Source organism: Dromaius novaehollandiae, chromosome 8 (assembly GCF_036370855.1).
Source record: "Dromaius novaehollandiae isolate bDroNov1 chromosome 8, bDroNov1.hap1, whole genome shotgun sequence".
NCBI lineage: Eukaryota > Metazoa > Chordata > Aves > Casuariiformes > Dromaiidae > Dromaius > Dromaius novaehollandiae.
In genome coordinates, this window is record NC_088105.1 from 38202017 (window position 1) to 38223133 (window position 21117).

The 21117-nt window shown below is 36.9% G+C and overlaps 1 protein-coding gene and 1 long non-coding RNA gene across 2 annotated transcripts in view; one reads left to right on the top strand and one right to left on the bottom strand.

Annotated features, from left to right (window-relative positions):
* Positions 1-923: 923 nt before the first annotated feature.
* On the bottom strand, positions 924-20343 carry MYSM1 (Myb like, SWIRM and MPN domains 1). The gene is made up of 20 exons (XM_026105153.2): positions 20190-20343; positions 18441-18516; positions 18161-18231; positions 16584-16661; positions 16421-16447; positions 15831-15909; positions 14977-15075; positions 13525-14291; positions 12156-12286; positions 10832-10935; positions 9847-9924; positions 8107-8195; positions 7727-7781; positions 7588-7638; positions 6807-6881; positions 6330-6518; positions 5868-6000; positions 3515-3620; positions 3328-3385; positions 924-2288 (listed from the first exon to the last, which is right to left on the bottom strand). Exons 1-20 carry the CDS (start codon positions 20261-20263, stop codon positions 2124-2126), a joined length of 2505 nt encoding a protein of 834 aa, XP_025960938.2. The 5' UTR covers positions 20264-20343; the 3' UTR covers positions 924-2123.
* Positions 20331-21117, top strand: part of LOC135329068 (uncharacterized) — a 177870-nt gene continuing 177083 nt past the window's right edge. The window contains exon 1 of the long non-coding RNA XR_010390275.1: positions 20331-20417. This is a non-coding gene — a long non-coding RNA (uncharacterized LOC135329068). The remainder of the gene's footprint in view (positions 20418-21117) is intronic.

The window sequence follows — 21117 nt, forward strand, 5'->3', positions numbered from 1 at the left end:
TGCATATCAAAGGCTCAACACTGCACAATGACCTCTTCTCAAGAGACATTAATTGCTTCAAAAGCACGTTTTACTCAAAACTTCTCTTACCTAACATGACTGTGTTAAATCCAATTAATACAACTGCATTACTTTCACTTACTTTAATTATTAAATGGAAGCAGCCAGCACATGTTACCACTGCTTTGGTGATACTGACATCCATTCTTAAATGGTTGGCAATATAACGTATCTGGACAAAAATCATTTTATCTACTTCATATTGCTGTTACATTTGAGGTTCAAATTTCTCTTTCCACAAATCAGAACTAATTACAACTTTTAGTACATACATTTATATCATGTGATTTTTTCTATAGAGTAATCTATGCAAAACGGCAACAGAATAACTTACAGTGCAGAACACGCCAAAACTAACTAGGGAAGGAATGCTTTGTCAGCAAGAGGGTAGCCTAAACTAGAAACACAGAAAGCCATGCAATATTTTTAAATCAGGAAATCCCAGAGATGACTTTTTAGAATATATGCAGACTGAGTCAACATGCCTTATATATACACTGATGCACCGAGTTTGTAAGTTATACATAGTAGTGGAATCTAAAGCTATATACCAGCAGATATGGACAGAAAAGAGAACATAGAACATTCCCGAGTATTAAATCTATAGCTCTCGAATCTGCATTGGGAGAATCATCATGTATGAAGTGCTCACATTTTTATGAGACCAGGTTCTGCACCTTCCACTTAGAAATAAGAAGAGCCTAACAATTTAAGAAAGCATGATTAAAAAAAAAAAAAAAAAGTAATTTCAACTTCCTGCAAGGAGTTCCCTCATTAGGATGCAACTTTACAATATTAAAGCTTTTCAAACTCTGTTTATCTCTACACAAATGAAGAGATGAAGTTAAAAATGTAGACATGTAAAATCTTAAAATTCCATTTATGTTACATAGAACTAGATACATGTACATATACATTTTTAAATAACAATCAAGTCAACTGTCACCACTCTAGGTATAAACTCAAGTTCTTGCTTGCTTCTTGTTGCTCATGAGATATTTGCAAGTCACAATCAAGAAAATCTAATTTATCTAATTTATGACTAATTTATCTGAATACATACTTGTATGAAATTATAACTGAAGAACTAATACAAAATAATATATTCTTTTGTTAAATTGCACATTGTAGAGAGAAGGTCTGAATATAAAAGCATATACTCCAAACTTTTTTAGACAAATACTTTTCTGCTTGCTGCAAAATGGCACTTAGTCTGCCATATGATATCAAATCAAGAGCTCTTGTTTCCACAGGAAACAGTGGCAATCATAAGCTACAAATCACAATGATGTGACAGAACAAGATACCTCCCTGTAGAATGGAAGATCAGAAACAACACAACCTGTAATAAACAGGAGTTATCATTTCCACTGGAAACAAGGACAACTAGAAATGAGAAGTCATGAAAGACCACCAGCCCTTCCCCCAAGTATATAGAAAGATGGCTAAGAACATGCCCAAATGCTACTTATCTATAGGGATCAAAGAAAAGCAAATTAGATGATATATTAATCTAAAGAAGAAAATTTCAGGTCAGGAAAGTTTAAAATGAACCAATTACAAAATCTGCATTTCAGTAAAGTGTTAAGTTTCTCTTTCGTGAATTCATTCAAACTTATCTCTAAAGCATTAAAGAACATATTAATTCTTCTCATGTACACATATCTGGTATTGATCTAGTCAGATGTGTACCTGTAGATAGAAAATAGGAGAAAATTCCAAACTGAAAGACTTGAGGGAGGACAAACTCTCATTCAGGATTGAAACAGTGTCCTTTACAGTTTGTCCTTCTTCCCAAGTGGTAAACTGTTGTTCAATCAAGACCTTAACTCTGACACTCCCATTTTTACAGAATGTTAAAGCTGAACGTAGTCAGAAGACACATGAGGAATTTTTTGAACACATCTTCAGACTATAACAATACAAGTACATCAGATGCTGTAACTGTTATTTTTTAACAAGGATAATAATTCTGAAAGAGCTGACATAATGGAAGGAGGGGGGAGGGAATATGAAACAATTCAAAATTTCATAGTCTCTTTTTGTTATTGTTGTTAAAGCCATCACATTGGCAATTCATTTGAACATTCATTCTCATTTTCTTCAGCATTACTCTTTTGCTCACTTTGGTAGGTGGAAAGGAACAAGTTTTCTATTTGCGTCAAGAACTCTTCAGCAATGAAGCAATTTGTTACCTTGCCCAAAGTCTTCCTCATGCATTCCAAAAGCTAGTTAAAAGAAAAGGAAAATTAAAAAAAAAAAATCATCTCATTTTTTCCTAAGGTGGTTCTTTGTCCTTCCAGCTAATAAATACTTAAAAGGGAATTTTTTTAGGTTAACCTTATAGAAAGTGTTCAACTGAACAATTTAAAGTTTGGAAATAAACAGTCAAACAGAAATATATTGCAAGTTTTTCTACCATGGGTTGTTTGAGCCTTTTTTGGGGGGGCCTTATCCTTTTGGTGTATAAAATCATGCACAAATATAGCAGCAATGCATCATAACCAGTTGTACAAAGAGGGACAATACTTGCTGATCTTTCTTTGCTGACTGTTAATGCTCAATAATTGGCTATGTAACATAGGATTAAAATAGTCACTTCTGCAGAGGAGGCATGTTATTCTATAGATTAAGTTCCTTAAAACAAATTATACAACAGCTAAATCAAAAGAGTATTCTACCACCTCAGTATAAGATTTAGGCCGTTCATAAGCAAAGTCACATTGGGAAGAAAAAATTAGATGTGAATAATTACTGTGTATGTGTTTTCTGTTTTTGTCTTTCACTTTGAGCAGATTTTCTGTCTTATTCAATTAATGTTACAGCTTTAGTTATTTAGAACTTCATAGGAAAGACTACACAGACTACAAAATCGAAATTCTCATTTATGCATAACAGACATGGCACAGCACTACTTTACTGATAGAACAAAGACTAGGAAGTCTAAATCTTCTTTCGACATGCATGCAGTTCTGCCTGATGTTAGAAGCAGACAACATACTGAGAAGATGCATTATTAATTTCCCATCCTTTCTTCAAACTTAGTGTCTGCCCTTAACTGTTGCCCTCAACTCTCTCAAGTGAGCCACCCTTATTTTCACTGTGTTTGTAAGTAAATAAGCCACATCACAAAAGTAATTTATTGTGATTGTCTGTATCTGTGATTCATAACGCTGTAAATTCTGGTGATTCCTGATATATCAAAAAGACTAATATTTTTAAAAAATATTTAAAGTTTAAAGAGCTAAATTTAAAAGAGAGACTTACTTTCTGCAAACAAGTCAAGTCAGAATCCCGATGAAAAATTTTATCCATGGGGACACTGCTGTTGAAAGTAAAATAAAAAAAGCATTGGCAAAAGCAGACATAAGTCTTCATTGAAAAGTCGATAATAAATATGCAAAGCTTCTAAACTGGCTGTCTTAAAGTAAGCATATTACAAGCAGACACGTACCTATGACAGAATCTGTATTTTTCAATTATCCATCTTGTTTTTTCAAATATTAATTCCCACTGAGGTTCTTCCAGCATCTGCTGTACTTCAAACTTGTAGGGCAGGCCTGTAATCAATTGAACATGATTATTCAGCATTTCCATTACATTTGACATTGCTTTTTAACTGTGGGTACAATCTCTTCCATCCTGGTAACTGTTCACAATTTATGACTAACTACAGAAATGTGCAGACCTGTTAACTGCCAATATTAAACAGGAAAAAGCAAAAGTATGAGGTATTTTGGACTCCAAATTTAATGATGGTGGCAGTAGGGAACAAACCTCTTCTTTCTCCCTCCAAAATAACTCATACCATAGAGAGACACACTAAAAAACCTGCAACGTAACAGAAAATGGCAAAGCGAATTGAGTTTTTATAACTTTGCACCACTGACAACTTTTCCGGTCTCTTAAGTGAGAAGAAAAAAATTTTCTTTTCTCATGTGTGAACTAGCTGGCAAAGCAGCTGATTATTGTTTTTAACTTCAGAGGAATCATGTTGCTAAAGGAAGAAATTCAGCTGGTTTATTGAGAGTATATGAGGAAAAAAGAAAAAAGTCTACAAAAGTACTCTAAAGGAATGCCAAGAAGCTACTGGTAGAGCACAAATCAGCTACTGAACACCAGGGACAGAAAAGGATGGTATATCTCAATAAGTCATCAAAGAAGAGCCTTTCCGAGATCATACATATTTAATGAGATGAATCACAAGCTTTAAAACTAAATCTTAATGAAAAGAAACCAATAAATACAATTTGCTAGTTGAACACTGAAACATTGAAAACTGTTTAACCAGTGTAGAATGGCTTTTGAAGAGTAAGAAAATTCATCTACAGAAACTTGTTTCATATGAAACATTAATTTTTCTTCATTTGCACAGAACTCTACTGCCACAGTATAAATTAACTTTACAGACGCTGCAGAATTAACCACCATCTTCATGAACCCTCACAAGAAGATTTATGAAAAACTTTGGTTTTTATTTTTTAAAGTTATTTTTTAAATTTATTTTTTAAAAACTGATCTATGAACAATCTGCACAGACTTGGAAAGTGACCCACTGGTAAATAATCCATAAAAGATCTTTCGTTATTCCCAAAGAGCTACTGGAGATACCATTTTGGAAAATGTGATTTCAGGAGAAAGACAGGAATATTATATCATCTGTTACGTATATGACAAAAAGTATATGTACATATGTATATGACAGGAGTGGGATGTGTGAGGGAATTGGGGCAGAGGGAGAAATCAAGGATTACAATGTATAGTACAATCGGTACAGTAAACAGGAATTATTGCACAGATGTGGTCAACACTTCACTTCCTCTAGGACTACGAAGCACGTCTCCAGGCAGATGGCCTCCCTCACTTACTTGCACAGGAAAAAACGGGGAACTGTCAGGGCGCACAATCTCTATCGCCTTGCCAAGAACATCAGAAAACTTGATGTTTGGTTACAAAAATCAGGGTTTATACGGGAGGAGGGGGGAGGAGAGAAAAGAGGCAGAGAACATAGCCTTATATTGTTATCCTGTGAATTTGTCTCTAATTAGTGTCAGGCAATGAGCAGAACACTTGATTAACACTTAAAGACCCATACATTTCATATGATGTGTTCTTAAACTATTCAATAAAAAAAACCCAAAATTCTGTTTTCATGAAATGTTAGTTACATTTTTAAATCAACAATTTATTCTCTTAGGCTGGGATTCATGCCAGCACGCCATTTCTAGGACATGCTTGACAATTCACCTTTCATATCTGCATTTTCCTGGACTGCTTGAAAGTTTGATCCTTTGACCTTTTGAGTGCTAAGTTACTCAGATAAGGATTTCTGGCTGCTATTCTTTCATCCACCTCCAAGCTACTATAGTGGCCAATTCTTTGCTATTACACTTCTCTCTCCTCTCTCAGAGTCTGTTCAGAAAGTAGCAAAGTTTAAGCAATAACAGGAAACAGTTTCTCGGTTATTCAATGAATTTCGAATGTAAACAGTAATGACGACCCTTGTCCCAACCCCTTTATTCACTTCATAGATTGTGGGGAATGCTATCACATCAGTATGCTAACTCAGAAGAATAATCCTGTATCTATACTTGTATATTCTTGTCATGATTACATGGGCCACCTGCAGGATTACTGCTTAAGTGACATTCCTGGTTTTCTATAACAAGTCCTCTTTACCAACATGGATACAAACACATACACACTCCTATTTCCCAAATCACAGTTCAAGTGGAGGCAACGTTTTTCCCTTTAATGCCCAAAAGGAAAAGAAGAATGAAAACAATGAGTCGAAGACTGGTACTTACGGTAAGAACCATCAGAACTGAGCTCATCACTAATTACTAGACAAGTAATCTGAGAATACGGAAGAGGATTATTTCGGTTATACGGACTTATAATCATTCCAATGAACTTGGCACCACCCCTCGAGAAATAACTCTAAAAACAAGAAAAACACAAGAAAAACCTTGATATTTCATGAATACTTTTTTTTTTCACAACAGCATCTTGAAAATAAAAAATTAATAGGTACGTCAGAAAATACTCAAAATTTGGAAAACAGATATATTCACATTTCAGTGAGTTAGTTCATCATTGATCAGCTACCATTAAATGAGTATTACTGTGCTCTGTAGAGCTACAAACCAGTTTATGAACAAACTGATTTTAATATATATTAATGCAATAATGTGCATTAGCACTGCAAATATTAGCAAGACTTTTTGGCTTTGGGGTTATTGTTTTTAAAGGTACAGACCAGTAAGTACCTGATATTTAGCTTGAGTGTCAATATCTCTTATTGAGGGGTTGGGATCAAATGCTGGGTGGGAATGATACCATCCAATAACACTATATCCTCTGGCAGCCAATGTTTCTGAGGCCTGCGTTTGAGATACCGGATCCATCTCGCACTGCAATCCTGTACTGAGACTATTGCATGGTTCTGCTGCACAAACCTGTCAAAAAAAAGTCTCCAGATTGACTGAGGCTTCTTGCATTTATCTGTTAAAATTCTTTAAATGAATTTTATTTATGATTCGCACACCAGATCTTCCTCACGAAAGAGCTAACAGCCCAAAACTTGAATGTAAGCATAATTCTAAAATTACAGGATTATAGTAATTTCAGCTGTAATATACTTGAAGTAGTTGCTTCTTAGGAAATAACATTCACATCTATTCAAATTATATATAAGAGGTTTCAACATATTATTTTAGAGAAAATGTAAAAAGATAAACACTTACTTCAACAATTCTATCATCTTCCGAGTACCTTCCACCTAGCAACCCTATTACTTCCGCCATAGACACGTGAGAGTGCTGAAATTATATTAAACAATTGTTAAAGATCAAATTGAATGATTTCTCCTAATTTTGATTTGCAGATGATAAAATACATTGGCTTCACAATTCCATTTCAGTTACTTCTCAATGACATTTAGAAGGAAAACTTTGGAGAGATTCAGATTCTGAAGTACCCTATGTTTCGATTTAAAATGAACATAGAAGATTACTTTTTGCTTATGTGTGTGTGTATGTACACATATATATACACACGTGTATGTATAGTGCATTTGTGTAACACTTCTATATACAAAATAATATTAGCTGCAGAAACTGAAGCCTGTGAAATGCTGTGAAACAACTGAACATTTTGGTTCAATCTGTTCTATATTAAAAAAATGTTTTGTAAACACAAAATCAATTTCTGGACTAGCAGGAAATGAATCCTGAAGATTTCAAAATGGCAGTGCATATTAGAATGTAGTTTCAAGAAATTATATCTAAACTATGACCTGGAGGGTAATACATACCAACACTCTTGTCAGTATACAATTATGTACCATCTAGAAAAACTAAACACAATGTAAAAAAGCATTTTAAGCTATTTGGGTTTTATTTAATAATAGATTCTAGGTCTGAATGGAAAGAAGTCAATTTAAACACTGTATTTCTCAGTTTCTAATATTTCACATAAAGCACATACATATCATAGCCTTTTAAAAAGATAAAACTTAATACTCACCAAATCCATTATTAGAAGCACTTCTGAAGACACTTTCACCTGAAAAGGTTCCTGAAATGACAAATACAATAATTAGTATAAGAAAAGTAATATAAGTAAATAAATGATTGTTCTTGATTATTCACTCATAGGTACATACCTGTTTTTCTTCAGTGAACAAACAGCATGGTATCAGCTGAAAGGGATCAAAGGAACTATAAAATGAAAGAAAATTTCTCTAAAGATGTAGGACAGTTAAGAAACTTCAAGTTTCAAGTTTCCCACTGTCTCCTTGACATTGGAGGAAAAAAATTACATTTTCTTTACTGGATCTTCTCATTCCACAGCAGGATGACTTCCACCAAATACAGAACATTGCTACCCACACTCATGAATTTCTATAGGAAGCATATGAAATGCCTACACATGACTTATGACCAGACGTAATACATTAAAGGCTTTGCAGTCTTCCAGTCCAACCCTATGCAAGCTGTTTTATTTCCAAAAGATCTATTTTTGAACATGATGTACATCAAGTACCTTTTTATTTGTCTTGAACCTTTAAAAGATTTTGCAGGTTTAAGTTTCTCTTCCTCTCTTCTTCTTGCTAATTCTTCAGCAGACAGGTGCTAAAGGAGAAGAAAAAATCATCTTAAGTGCTCTTGCAATAGCAACTCCGAGTCTAGCCCAGAATAACTTCCTGACATCAACATCCTCTTGATACATTATCATTTTTTTGTTACTGGACTATTCATGATACAGAAAAATATCCACAGCAGAATCAAGCATTATGAAAATAACAACAAGCAGAGATCTAGTCTGCAAGAAGACTGATGAGAAAATTCTTACATTTCCCCAAGTCAGTCACATTCAATAAAAATCACAGCCTGTATCTCAAACCATGCATAAATGCAAGTGTTATAACTAAGAAAGGAGAAAATCTTCCATTATGATTTGTGACCAGAATTTTTCATATCATCTCTTTGGGAATTAATGTTCACAGACTTTTTTTGAATCCGAAAGTACTTATTCTGCAGAGAATACCAGAAGTATTAACCACACGTATTCAAGAATTAGGTATATCACTATAAAGTCAGGAATCTAACTGTTACAGATAATTACTACTGAGGGCTGTAAATATAAGTGAATTTTCCACATAAAAGAAATAGGACATTTACAGTTCTTTGCTTTGTCTTTAATTTGAAATTGTAGGAATGGGCATGCTCATCTGGCTATTGTGTTTTCAAGTCTTCTATAAAATATTTAAACTTATAAAAATTTTTACAAGAGCTTCATAAACTACAGTGTTTCTGGGGATATTACTAGTAGCAGCATTAACATTAGGAACCATCTGCATTACAAGCACAAAGGAACCTTACAGGACTGAAGAAAAAAATTAAGTCCTATTCTCCTGTTTCCTACTGTTAGCTTTAGTATGGCTAAAGTAAACTAATGAAAAGATCATGCTCAAGACTCAAATAATCTGAGTACTAGGCAAATTCCTTTTGCACTGAAGAACAACCGAGTCACAAATTCTGCACTTTCACTCATTAATCATGTGTACGTATGTACCTATAAAGGCTGCTCCGTTTCAAGGTACAGATCCAGAGTAAAAGGAACAGGTTAAACTACATAATTCAATTATGTGTTTTGTTTTTTTTATAAAAGCAGTAGAAAGTCATCTAATTTGGCTTTCAGATATCCACACTAAAAAGAAACAGGTATTTTTTGTTTTTTCAAAAAAGAAAGATGAACCAATCTTTTTTCTGCCAGATTAATGATAAATCTGAATTAAATAAAACTGAATTTTGTGCTAAAATAAGGCCAATTTTTTTAAAAGGTACCACTAAAAGGAATCAGTGGGGGAATTCATTCCATTTTTCCCCGACCATTGATGGCTTGATATTTTAACCTTAATGTTGCGTTAAACCATCCCCACCCCATATAAAGGCTTTATCTAACGTGAAATGAAAACAATTTGTCTGTAACTGAAAACAAAGAGTCATAAAATCTCCTATACAACATCGCAAAGAGCTTTATAGACATAAAACTGTGTAGGGCCATATGTGCTTATGACATAAACACAAAGTACAGTTTTTTCTTTATCAGTAGCACAAAGATGTAACAGATGCTACATTATTTTCAAATTATTGCTTTCACAAAGAGAGGTTAGGCACCTTTTATACAATACGTTTTCCTAGTATATTTGATGCAACACCACCTGGTAGCAATTACCAAGAATTAGTTCTGTAAGTAGAGTTTAAAAAACAGAAGGGTTACCTCAAATGTCTGTCCTTCCAAATCCTTAGCATCACACCAGTTTCCCCAAGGGTCTCTCACTCGTCGTCTTCTTGTACGCTGCAACAAGCAAATAAAGATGAGTCAAGGATCATACTCCTGAAACACTACATTCGCTTAATCAGCCATAAGAAAAATATCCAAAAGGTTACTTTCACGTGGGTATTACTAACTATGATGTATTTCCAGAAAACAAAACATCCCTGGAGTTCTGTAGAATTAAGTAGTTCACAATCTGTCACAAAATATCACCAGTAAAATTTCAATTTTTTTTTTTTTTTTTTGGTTAAGGTTGTAAAACATAAATCCTGGATGACACTCCATGGATCAGCAACAGTGCACTATTAACCAGCTGTGAATTACAGTGCAGACAACATAGAAAGCTATAAACTAGTATATGCTACAGTTCTTTATACATAAAATTCTTTCTTCACAGTAGTTTTCTTTCATTAATTTATTTTACTATGAAGTATCTAAAAAACCTACATTGAATGCAAATATAAAAATTAATCAGGCAAACCTTGGTAATTTATGTAGTAATAAATGAGTTACTACTGTGCTTAATTGTGCACATAAAGCTCTCACTAATTTACATCAGATATGTATACTTAATGACTAAAATGCAAGCAACTTAATGACATACTGCCAATGCACTCCACTGTTTTCCAGCTAATGCAGGCTAATAAATCACAGAGAGGTGGGGAGGAAGGGGTTGGGGCTCCAAAAAAGACTGAAACGCTATCTTAGCTGAGCACCTGAATATAAATCAACTGTGCAAGGTAAGACAAATTAGGACAGATGCACCTGTCAGATAGCAAAACCAGCACTTAGGCTGACACTTGAATTAAAGCATTCTGAGGAAACAGCAAACTGAATGACTAAAAAAAATTCTTCAGCCGTCCTGGCTTGAAAGCAGAAAATTGAAAAGACCATCTCTGCGGTGAACGTCTTTTGCCCCTAAACGTACCATTGACTGCAAACGCTGAGCGAGCTGGTACGCTTCCACTGTGTCCTTGCCTTCTTTGGACCGTGTTTTATCAGCTGGTTGTGGTCTGTTATAGACAGCCTGTTCTATGGGATACAGAGAAGATTTACACTAGTACTTCAGTAAAGTATGAAGCCACTTTTTTTGTTAGTACAGAGCCAAAAACAACAAAGATAAACAGTAAAGAAAAATGCCATTAAGAAGCTCCAGATCCCTCCTCCCTCCCCATCAAAAGGCACCTCTGATGGTCAAACCACTGACTGACTATATTGTCCTCTCATTACCACAGCATTTTTAAAACAGGAAAACTTCCTTCTTTCTTGTTAATTTATTTCTAAAAGGCTCTATTTCAGATAATATGTACTGTGGGACACTTCTCCTTTCCAAAGAGACTGTCACTCAGCACTGGACCAAAATCAATCCACCACAGAGATTCTAAAACTGAATAATAATGATACTAACTTATAGGTATATATTTTAACATATCACCGAATTTTAACATTTGAATCTTGTAAGAAAAAGAATCTGAGGAAGCACATATTGTTTTATTTCATAAATGCTTAAAACTCAGTCTGGGAAAACAGGGAAAAGAAACAATAACTTTAATTCTAGCTTCTCTAAGGGAACCAGAATTGCAGATACAGCAGGTATCAGGAAAACAAACAAAAACCCAGGACACGCAGAACACATAATGAAGAACAGCACTTGGTGTCTAGGCTCACACAAACATAGGGGGAAAAATGTAAAGAAAGTCTTTTTTATTAAATCAGAAGCCCATAATCCTATAAGCAGGTTACAAACTCCTCTAGTTTCCCAAATGCCATAATAGACACAATGTGCTCAGAGGGTCCTTCTTAGCAAGGATTAATGTGAATTCTCCTGTGTGAGCAGTACACTCTAACATTAAGAAGTCCTTCATCATCAGTCTCAAAATTGGCTAGAGCCATATAGGTTGGGGACATGACTGTACTAAATATAACGCAAACACACAAAGATTCTCTTCTACAGAACTTAAATGAAATAGAAATTACTATTTAAGCGATGAGGAGTAAAAGAACAGAAAAGTTAGAAGATTATCCAAATGGAAGCTTCGTTCTGATTAAGTGCAGTCATTCACGCTACATTGAGAAGTGAACTTAAGACTTTTTTTTTTTTTTTTAAGGACATCTACCAACCCTCATGTTTACCCTTCATGTAAAATTATTCATTTTAACAAAAAAGCTGGCAATCAATAATAGATGTTCTCAGCATGTACTCTTTAGAATGCAGAGTTCTTAACTGATTCCAATTAAAATATTGTTTTTACCACAGCCGAAGTTAATCGCTCCTATTAATTCCAAGTATGTGTGTATCCGTCCAATACAGTTAACGTCACCACAGTTCTTCAGGCCTGGACGTACTGAAGTCTTATTCAGGTATTTGGGTTTACATCTCTCCCTAAAATAAAGCATAGCACATTTGCAAATAGTAACACAAACCACAGGAGGAAGTGAGGGTGGGAAAAAATTGTGCGACTTAAGCTAAGGTAAAGATGAGCCGCTGAAGGGTTTTTTCCCCCAATGCACACAATCTGCACCACTATACAGAGCAATCATAGCAAAAATATAAATTTCACAAAACATGCACCATCTATTATGGGGTTCTGCACATATATTCATATTTATGCAGAGTGAAACAGATATATTCAGTGCATTAAAACAAATTCCTGAAAATGACTGGTGGCAGAAAGCAATGAATTACTCAAGAGTACTATTTTTGTTAAACTCAGACAAGAATGCCGGCATTAATCTAAATAGCTTATGTAACCATAGGCATTCCGGGTATAATAAATGAGCCTTTTTTCATTTTCTATGCACTTATTACATGCTTTTAAGCTGATACGAATTGTTTTGGTTCAACATTTCTTCTCTGATACAGGATTTTAGAGTTTCTTTGCCACTACTATAAGCTGTACAAGACAACTGAATGAGCTAAATGGAGTAATTCTCTCTCTCTCACACACACACACACCCCCAACCACCCAACAAGCACACAAAACAAAGCTAAATCAGAACAAACTGTATAGATATTTATGCTGCGACCACAGATCATCAAGGTTCCTTAAACTGATTCCTAGCAGGTAGAATATAAAATATTAGAATGTACAAGCACTGTTCCAATTCAAAAATCAATTTGAAGTTTTTTTTAGTCAATATTGTTTTTTCTAGTATAGACTATACTTTCTAGTTGCCTCTCTGTATGTAAAAGCACTCTTCCACAGACAGAAAAATGGACACACAGAACAGTATTACAGACATCACTATGGACTTAATCTCAGATATATTGATGAACCATTTATTAAAGCCATACATTCATTCTTACATATTTTGGATGACAAAAAATTGGAAGAAAATAACCTATCAAAATGGCACCAGTTTGTTCTGACATAGCACATTCATTTCCATAATGCTTCAAAGTATTTTAATTGCTTGGCTTCCAAAGTGCATAAAGAAAACTCGGAAGAGGAAGAAAACATTCCTAATCTGTGCTGTTCAACTGCAATCTTCAGAATGTTACCATAAAATTACTTTTATTTATAAGTAAGCTGTTGGTACTGAGTAGTGTTTTAGCTACAACAAAGCAGTGCACAAATCATCTTAATCACTTATCACGTAAGCAAAATTAAGGCATCTTACCACTGATCCAAAATATAATTTCTAATTTTGAGATAACGCTCTGGTGTTTTGGCCTGGCGCCCTTCAAAAAATTCAGGAATAGCTTGCTTTTCTTCATCCAAAATGATACTTCTATCAATCTCCACTTCTTGATCAGGTGGCTTAAGATCTTCTGCCTCTTCTTGATGCTCTTCATCCACTTGGCAGGGGGAATGGAAAACTAATCCATTTTCAGCCAAGTTCCTCTGTTCCTCATTGAGCTCCTGATTAGTTACCTGCCTAGTAGCATGAGATGTTACTGTTTTGCTTTGTTCAGCTTTCTCAATAAAATTATTATATTGCTGATAATCTGCATTCATAGATCTATCACCATTCATGTGCTGAGAACATGTTGCTACAACATCTGGAAATACTAATGCTTCCACAGCATCTTGCACGGTATGTTGAGGAACTTCTTTAGGTAAAGAAATTGCAGAACTGTGTCCAACAGATGAAAAAACACATTCCCTTCCTCTCATTTCTTGAACTGGACTTTGGGAAAGAACAGAAAAGTCAGATTTTCCAGCTTCTTGCAGGAACGTAGGAGAAAGTAGTTCATCCATGTCATCAGTTATGTCTACTTCTTCATCATCTGACAATTTTTCGATTTTCACTGCATTCAGATTGGGATCCGCACGGCCTCTCAAGCTTCCAGGTGACCATGCTTCTACCCTAATTCCATCTTCAATGGAAAGACTACTGCTACCACATCGACTTTGCTCTTCTTTTTCAGAATCATCATTTTTTGCCTTAGGAAAGGATAACATAGTTTTAGAAGGAAAAAGCAAAATAACCTCCAAATAGTCAGAACTATTTTACATAAACAGATATGAGATGAGATATCTGGCAGGCTGACAAAAGGTAACACAGAATATCTTATCAAGCGAACCAGTCTCAGGTGTTTCTTCCTCATATTTACTTTACTTTATTAAACACTAAAATTGCAATGGACTTTTACACAGCATTACAGGTACACTTTTAGCGCAAGTGTAAAATGCCATGTATTTCAGTTCAACAAAAAAAATTGCTATTTATTATTAAGAAGAAATAGACATTAGTAATTTCTTCTTAAAATCCCCAGCATTTTCAAATGGGGCCAAAAACGGAACTACACCGCACAGCTGAAATGTCTCTACAGGGGAAGACGAGTATTTTCAGCCTGATAACCCATGGTATAAGAGAATCCAGTTATACTATACATTACTTATTTATCTGGAATAAAAATACCAAAAATCACTCTAGGAATTTTAAATCAGGTCTGATTTCATACCTAAATCTGCAGATAAGCAAATTTCACTTCTTTTCTGAATATAAGAATAAAGAGTATAGGTAGTTCAATGACAGTACCCTGGTAAAGACTTGTCTATAAACTACAGGTACAACAGCATACTTGTCAAGCAGCCTTTTTGCTAGCTAGAAAGATGCTACGTTTACCTTGTTCTTAAAGTATTGCCTAGCATAGCTCTTTACTTGTAGAACAGTTCGACTTCCAATCAACTTGGCAATTTTTGTCCACCGGCGCCCAAATTTCACCTAGTACAACACAACACATTTAAATTATCTAAACTCTAAGATTCTAGGCATTGCATTTTATCTGAGAAAAGTGTTTATATACTCATTAGTCATTACAAATGAACAATAATACTACTAAACCCATGGAAAAGAATCTCGCTAGTTGTATTCTAGCGAGAAAGAAATGACATCAGACAGTAAGAACTATTGTTATTGTTCTTAAATAGAGGGTCTTCTCTACCTGATTCAGACACGCTGTGAACTGGGTTGCTCACCACTCCAAGGAATCCTAGCGAAATGAACTGTTTGCAGGACTGGGCAGCATACACTTCACATGTCCAAAAAAGCCTGAAGCCCTATTATTACATGGTTGTACAGTGCCAAGTATAAAGTGTCCAAAGAACTTATGATAGTAAAGGATTTCACTTTAATAGCCTGCTTTAAGCAGACTCTACGGTTTACATTTAACATTGCAGCGTTATGATTGTCCTATGACAATTCATAAAACTGGAAGCCTGATATATTTTGTGATCTCAAATTACAATGAGTTCCACAGACAGGATCTGGTGCACAAATGAAGCCATTTTGGGGGATTCATTTGCATAAATCTGATTTATCGTTACACTCTTTCTAGATGACAAACATGTTTAACACATTACAGGTATAAAAAAAGAAGCAGCTAAGTGTAGTATGCTTATTTTTATAAGTGATTATCTTTTTATTTAAAATGAACTGATGATTTATATTCATAATATTATACACTTAAATAAACTTACCAGTCCTTGCTCAAACAGTTCTTTTTCTTGTGATGTCCACTTCAATGAGTAGCTAGCTGATTTTGTAGGTGAACGCACCCTGGGAAGAAAAGGAAACAGAAGTTAGCTGTATATATTCTCAGATCACAGAAACGGAAGGTGACGTCTAGGATGATGACTACTACCCATCTTCTGTAAAACTTGGGATACTGTCTTAAATATGAATATGGCTGATAAATAGAATACCTAGAATCATGCCAGTTTCTCCATCGCAAAGGTAGATTCGAGGCAACACAACATTTATTAGTAACTCATCATGTAGAAATTCATAGAAGGCACAAGGAAACATAAAAGTCCAGGCAAGAAAGCCAACTATAAATAACTTTTTTTTTTTTGATGTGGACAACTGTGCTACAAAAATCAAATTAGTTTACTATAGGCTACTTATCAAGCAAGACAATGTTTTTTCATGCTGAAATGTCCCCTTACATTATTTCGCACAACCAAAAGAACAAGAGAACTATAACCTACCTTTTCCTAAGCATCATGTAAGTTAACAGAAATCAGAAACTGTACTTACAAACACAACTCAATTATTAAAGAGTACGTACATGACTTTTCCAGTTTTCTTATGTGGACTGCAAATATAAAACAAGATGAAAATAAAAATTATTAATTGTGATACTGTTGTATATCAAAGCAACCAACCTTATTTTGGAAAGACTTTTCATTTCCTCTAATCTCATTGTTCATTTTTTACAGAACAGATCTTACCTTCTCACAGATCTTTTTTCCACTTCCTTTTGATTGAGCCATATTTTTTCAGAAATTGCTTTATTAGAGAGATAATATCTGAAATCTTTATTAAGTTCCTGAAGCATCAAAAATATTTGTACAGGTGAGAATTTTAATAATCACATAAATTAACTGAGATAGACACTATTTCACACACTGCTACTAGTTTAACCCAAAGGGAGTGATATTTGAACCCACATGCTCACTTTACTTTGAGCAAACTAGTTATTCTGTCTCCACAATAGCATTTTTCTTTTTTGACTTAGGAAACTATACTAAAATAATTTTCATCATATTGCTACATTACTCATTTTTCAATTTAATAACTCATTCTACTAGGAAAACTATAATTGCTTCATTTTCTTGTTTCTCTATGTATTACTACTCTCACTTACAAAAAGAACAGAAAAATATTAGTCCATGATCAGTAATACTATCATCTAACTAGTCTGCTGAGGTTAATTTATGTCAGCAATGCTACTAATGGTAAGACTATTTAAATCAACACTGCTGAGAAAAGCTGTTCCTTCCTTTCCTCTTCCCTTCTGTTCATCTCATCCTGTGTGCTGGCAGAAGTACGGATATAGCCAGACTGAATCAGGCTGTAAACTAGTCCAGCTGAAGCACAATGCAGCAAAAAGAAGTAGTTATTTTTAGCCAGATCAGCTCTTTGATCAGGCTCACTATGGAGCTACGCAAATGGCTGCATCAGCACTGTGCTGGAGGTGGCACAGAGGCAGCAGCTAGAGCGGGGATGAATATTGTTATTTTTGGTGCCAGTCCCAGCTAAAATATGTCACGCTCTGCCGTCTTCATTCCCCAGAATGAATCTTAAGAATCATCCATGAATTTTTGAACAGTTTAGAACTTTTTGTCAAGAGAGAGATACTATGAACACTAAGTGCAAGCAAAAAAGATAAAGAAGAGAGCTTGATCTTTATTCCTAATAGTAGCTGTAGTAATTCAAATAGTAATATTTATAAATGTAGTTGCAACAGTATCATAGAATACAATATAGAAAAAAAAATGTTCTCCATATAATATATTCTAAGATTTTCAATCAGCTTTATTGTTTGAAGACTGACATGCACTTTAAAACCATTAAGCAAACCTCATGACTTCTGTATGATTAATTCAGATTAGGCAACAAAAATGGAGAAAAAGTACAAAGGAGCACTCATGCTACCTACATCAGGCATCAAAATTCAACAGTTTAACCTGTTCCTTCCCCTCAGAATTCCTCCACCTCTTAATGTGTCTTTCTCTCTCCACTGACTACCTAAGATTTGGTTTCCCATGCCTAAACTATGTATCTGTGACTATACCTGGTTGTTGCCACTACACTGTAAAGAAGCCAAAGACTTATCAGGGTCAGAGGAAGCTGCAGTTAGCTTCATGATTTAATTCAGGTGTTCTCCCCGACTTCTGCAAACTACCTACAAGACACCAAAGCTTCAGTCACATTCACAAGTACAAGATTTACCTACTTCTTTTTTAAACAGAAAGGTGTCTGTTGTCTTACAGACAAACACACAAGCAAGCCAACAAAAGGATACTCTTCTTCTAGCAACATTTTCTCGATAACAGCCCTGTTTTCTTCACTAATGCTGCTATCCAACGTCCATGGCTGCAAACAATACAAGTATTTTTCAATATTTCAGGTGTGCCATGATTTTATGAGCATCAAGAATTATTATATAATAGCTTCTAAAAGTAAGCAATAAATACTTATTTTAAAGTACAGTTAACAATCTGCATGCACATGGAGGGAAGAGAAGGCAGAGAACAGATTATGAGCATCTTGCTAGGAGAACCATTCATTTAAATATTACTTACAAGATTGTTCTCATTTCTCCAAGATGAATCAAGGTAGTGATCCTGCAGCAAGCTTGAAGCTGAATTTTCATAATCTCTAAAGAAAAGATTCCAATGTTCAAAACAATACAAACACATTAAAAGAAACTGGATGCTGTGTCAGAATTAAAATAAATATGGAGCTAAATAATGTTACTATTAACAGAAGCAATGACAGACTTTGATTTTAAAGTCGTATACTGCAGACTATTACGTAAGGTTACTCTTTCATAACATTCCATGCGACATAGTATAAAATACCACCAGTAAGTGATCTTTATTAGGACTCTCAGTAGCAACACCTCACTTATCTTACTGCAGACTGTATGAGATACCAGTAAAACCCTGAATGGTAAAAATCCTCATTCAGGAAGAATGAAAGCAAGAGGTGAGAGTGGAGGAAACCACCTCACTGTAAAGACCTTGTAAAACATACACAAGTGAAAGATGTGAGAATTTCATGGACAATTAGAGAACTATAGCTTTAATCTTAAAATTGTCAATAACTTGTGCTACCTCCACTTAACACTTCTGCATATTCCCCTCTGTAAGATTAGAAGACCCCTTAAAGAGAAAGGACTGTTACCTCCAGAGGAAGGCTGATACTTACACAGGGTGTAACAGAATACTGTCACATGGGATTATTAATGTTCTTACTGACTTCATCCAGATTATGCTTGATCTTTTCAGTAAATGACTACTTATTACTTTTAGAGATCCAGCATTGATTAATGTCATTGATCAGCTTTCCCCTACCTTAATGCAGAATAAAAACTCCTTAGTATTTCACATAATTACCTGTTTTCAAGGTCTTTGTTCTACAACATTCAGCCTTTTCTAAAGAACAGTTAGCCCTATATCCCTTGCAATGCTCCTAAAAATAATTTAACTACTATTCTTAACAGCTTTGCCCCACCAGTTCAAATGTCTCTTTACAGGTAAGCATTAAATCCCTGTCTACAGCAAGAAACCAATATGAACTCCTGCTTCTTTTGGAGTATATTATAAAACGGGTCAGATCAACAGTGAGCCTCACTCAGTGTTTTGTCTCCAGCAGAAGCAAGAGGAGGTGCGACTTCAGGAGAGCATGCGAGTCCGACCACTCTCCCTGCTCCGTTCCCCTCATCTTCCCCCAGCATCCGCAGTTGCTAGATTAAGAAGGTTAGCGCGCTGCTACCCGCTCACTTCTGTATCTGCCCAGGGATCTATTATCTGTGAATCCGTCAAATCATTTTTTTGAACCTGCCTGGGACTGCGTGCTGCCCCAGTTATGTTGGTTTTACGTTCTGGATGTTTGCAGTTAGGGAACACGGTACCACTTCTCTCTTTTTTTTTTTTTGGGGGGGGGGGGTGTATATGTTTTAAGAGTCTCCTCGCGCTCTGTCCAAGCGGCCCCGCGGGTTTGGTGAGGGCAGTCGGGGGTTCACCTCATCTCCGCGACTCCGCAACCCTCAGCCCTCTCCCCCCTCGAAGAGCCCCCGTGTCTCCCCGACAGCCTTCGTCCCCCGATGGCCGGGGCTGCCCCCCGCCTGCTCCTCCCGGGAGGCAGCCGGCCCGGCCCGGCCCGCCCTGCCGAGGGCGCAGCGACGCCCCCCGCCCTCCCCACACGCAGCCCCGCCGGCGCCTCCGCGGGCCGTGCTCGCCCCTCGCCGCCCCCTCAGGGCGGACCCCGGCAGCTGCCCCCGGGGGCGGGCGGGCTGCCCGCGGCGGCGAGGTGCGGCCCTCACTCACCCGGGCGCCGCCTCGCCGGGCGCGGCCGCCGGGTCCCCTTCGATGTCCACCTCCGGCTCCTCCGCGGCCGCCATGATGCCGGTCCCGCCAACTCTCGCGAGAAGCAGCAGTAGCGGCGGCGCCGCCCTCGCGGCTGGACATGCGCGGAGCGCCGCGCATGCGCAGCCGGCCTGGCCGACGCCGCGCCCTGAGGAGCCGCGAGGGCGGAGGCGGAGAGATGGCGCTGGGGTAGGCGGGGCGCGCAGGAGCGGGGAGGGGGCAGCTGAGGGCAAGGCGGGGGTGGCGGGCGGTTTCCAGGCGAAAACGACGGCGAAACGCGGTGGCTGAGGGGGAGCCAGCAGCGCGAGGGGCGGGAGAGGCCCGCCAGGCCCGGGCGCCTCGCGCTCCTCCCGCCTTCGCCGCTCTCCCCTCAGCGAGCCGTCTCGCGCCGGCGGCCGTTGGTGGCCGTTGGCGGCCGTTGGCCTCCGGCAGCGTGAGAGCAGCTGGGAATAAAAGCGTTTCCCTCAGGAGTGTTTGCTCTGCGCTAACCCGCGATGGACTTTATCGCGATGTCAGTTTTGTCAGCGTCGGTATCTGGTTCCAAGCAGATCAGTAGTGTCTGCTTATTCATGGGTAGGATGCCAGCGGCAGGGCCTTGCGCAGGTTAATTTTAAAACGTTGTAACGTGGCTATAAAATCATAGTTTTCTTTTCACGCGCTTTTGGACCGGTGTTTTATTTCACAAGAATCATTTTTCCCTTCACGGTAATTGCGTATCCAGTCGTAAAGAAGGGGAAGAGCGAAGAGCTATGGGGGTTGATTATTATCATGAAGAATATGACTACTGAGAAGCTTCTCTCAAGGTGTTTCTGTTTTCAAAGATTACAATGCAAATACTTTGTTTTGAACCAATAAACTGTGTTTTACAGCCTTTTTATTCTGAACATTT

Coding starts and splice junctions, on each gene's coding strand:
- MYSM1 (XM_026105153.2), bottom strand. CDS start 20,263: ATGGCGGCCGCGGAGGAGCCGGAGGTGGACATCGAAGGGGACCCGGCG. Junction 12,287..13,524: donor AATTATATTTTGGATCAGTG/GTAAGATGCCTT, acceptor GCTTTATTTTAG/GGAGAGATGTAAACCCAAAT. Junction 3,621..5,867: donor CAGTTCTGATGGTTCTTACC/GTAAGTACCAGT, acceptor AATTGATTACAG/GCCTGCCCTACAAGTTTGAA.